A 2,980-nucleotide genomic window follows, 5' to 3' on the forward strand; every position below is an offset into this window, starting at 1 on the left:
ATATTTCCAGAGATCGAAACAGACCTATACATCTTTCCCTACCTTTAATTTATTTCCTTTTCATTTTGTTTTTGTCTTGTACATTTGAAGGAAAAACATGTATGATTTACTTAACATTTTATTCATTTTTTCCAGGTGTTGTGGATTAATATTTTGGTAAAGAAAACTTGAAAGACTGTAGCATTAAACAAATGTAAAACTGATACATTTTAAATATCTATTTAAGAATGTCTTTTACCTGAGTTTGTAGATTTAAGACATATATTACCATTTCACATTTTTTCACAGATTAATTTTACATTATGGTAATTAAAATATTTAGCATTACAAGGCTGAGGCAAATGATACAGACGTTTACAGAAGTAACTTGTTTTTCACTTGTAGCCATAAATGCTTAAATATTGGTTTGTTCTGCAAACCAGGCGCCCAATGAAATCAGTTGGAGTGTTAACTATAGACTTCACTGGATCTGACTCCAATTTTCATGTTGCTGTTTTATTTCGTTTTTTGTAACTTTTAAAACAAACTGTACAATTTTCTTCACTCTTTATTTCATGTAACATACTCAGAAAGACTGGAACTTACCCAATTAACTTTTATACAGATCTACATGCATCACTGAGCAAAACTGGTATAATTTATACACAGGTTAATTTGAGCTACCTGTTTATTAATAACAATAATAACAACTGTTAATCAAGCCAACTTCTTTTACGGGTTCAAAAAATTCCATATACATGCCCTATGAACAATAGAATTGAATTGTTTCATATAGGGCATTAATTTACTTCATATTTGTGTGCAGTTTAGGCCCAGTCTTGCCCTATTTTGCAAAAATCAATGGGAAAAGACTACAGAAAAGAAAATCTCTTTCAGTTTTTCCTAACATAATTTCTCTCAGACTTGTTTTTTTGGGAACATGGTTTGACCTTCCCCAGTATTGACTCTTTGGAACCTGTGGATCTTTCAAGAACTATTGGAGACCCCGAGTCATATGTGCAGAATGTCTTGCACTTTGACTTTGGCTGAAGGAGCCCCATGCTATATATTCTTCCTTACACTGCGTAATATTCTTGTAGACTCCTCAAGACTGGGGCAGTCTATACTCCCACTAGTGGGAGAAGTGTGGAAAGTTGAGCTATGTGATTTAATACTGCATGAAGGGATTTCACAAAGTCTTTACCTGTGACTGGTAAAGAAATAGTAAATACCTCTGGATGCAGCTCATCTGTCTCTAGTTTATGACCTAACTCCTTCCAACCCTATATTCTCCACCTTGCAGAAGACACAAGGGTCCAGCAATGATGGAAGTGTTAAGTGGACATCATACTTTGATACTTTGATGCTTTGTCAGAGTGTCTGTTTTAATTGCAAATCAGCAATGCACGATTTACTCTTGGGTTACAAATTACAAGTTTAAATGTAAAATATCAGTTTATAATTCCGATGCCCACCAAGTAAATATAAACTGTCTTTACAGAAGGTCAAGGTAAAATGGTTTTGGGAAAAAAGATCATGAATCCCTTCTTATCACTGTATTTAAGTAATGCCATTGAAATCATTGTTAGCAGCTAAACAAAATAGACTGGTGGATTACAGAATACATGTTAAACTCCACAACACACAAATCTTTGAATACTTTAATAGTGCTAAATATTACAGTTACATCCATATATAATTCAACTATTGTAGTGCTGAATGTAACCAACTCTAACATGCCACTGGTTTCAGCAGACTCCTTAGTGGCTGTTAACAGTACACTGAATGCCTTGAAGAACCATCTGTCAAAGAGTTAAAAGGTCTCGGTTAGCCTCTTATTGAGCTTCGTATGTAAACAACAAAGAATTGTTTTGTTGCAGAAAAGAACTTGAGGAGTTTGCAGAGATGAAGGAGAAAGAAAAAGAGAAGAAAGATTTAGAAAGAAAAGAAAAGAAAAAGGATCACCAAGCCCGAAAGATGCATTACCTCCTCAGCACTGAGCAGGTTGGTATACCTGTCCCTGACAGCTCATGCAAACCACTTGGGCCCCCAGCCTGACAGAGATAAACTAGCAGGCTGAATGGGACATGACTTGTTGAAAAGATATCACGAAGACACTACTTTGAGTTCAATTTGGTGCTTTTCTATAGGCGAGAGCAGGTACCATGACTACTCTGTGACAGTGGCTTCATAGAGGCAGAATCAGCGCGGCTGGCAGAAAGAGTCCAAGTCAGCAGTTTGATCTGCCGCTGTGATAACACAACACGAAGGGCATAACCTCGCTTTAAAAACTCATTTTGACTGGCTTATTGTTGTGTTGTTGCACTTGTCAAGAACTAACAAGTTATTAAGCTGACGAGGGGTTCCATTTTTTCTTTTTTAATTGAGTTAATGTTTAGATTGATACTGTGTTCTTCTGCTGGATTTTAGAATAGATTGTAAATATAGGGTTTCAGCTAAAGTTATTCACAGAACTGCTGGAATCAGCACATTTATTGTGATTATTTTCACATGGACATGCCTCTTAAATTTTGAATATTTACTGATTAGTTCATTTTAATCGAGAAAGGTTCTAGACATTTTTTCCAACCTTCCTATAGAATTTCCCTGGCACAAAGTTGAATTGGTACTAATCAGTTGAAATCTTTCACAGCAAAACAGAGCTGGTTGCCCTTTGTTATTTCCTATCTGTATACTTAAGTACAAAAGTACTTCCGTTTCTGTGAACTTTTGCTGAATGGTTATTCTTCATATGAATATTGTCTTGACATGAAAACCAGGGTTTTCAGGCATAAACAAATATTTGTTACACATTAGTTCATATTCATTGTTCACAACTCATTGTTATTTTTTGTTCTGTTTAGAAAGTATGAGTCATCTAATCGGAGCAACACTAATACCATGTGACTTAACAGATGCAAATTCAATTCTATTGTCTGTTTACGAATTGTCCCCGACGGGCCTTCGTAGAACCCTACTAGTAGTGTAGCTCCCTGTTCGG

General features: G+C 35.6%; 1 protein-coding gene across 1 annotated transcript in view; it reads left to right on the top strand.

Annotated features, from left to right (window-relative positions):
- SPATA17 (spermatogenesis associated 17) overlaps positions 1–2,980 on the top strand; it is a 192,867-nt gene that overhangs the window by 76,338 nt on the left and 113,549 nt on the right. Inside the window, exon 6 of the mRNA XM_019516463.1 lies at positions 1,860–1,983. Coding sequence (XP_019372008.1) covers positions 1,860–1,983 — 124 coding nt within the window. The remainder of the gene's footprint in view (positions 1–1,859; positions 1,984–2,980) is intronic.

The sequence above is a fragment of the Gavialis gangeticus genome, unplaced genomic scaffold, assembly GCF_001723915.1.
Source record: "Gavialis gangeticus isolate Ggan-Ray unplaced genomic scaffold, GavGan_comp1, whole genome shotgun sequence".
Classification (NCBI taxonomy): domain Eukaryota; kingdom Metazoa; phylum Chordata; order Crocodylia; family Gavialidae; genus Gavialis; species Gavialis gangeticus.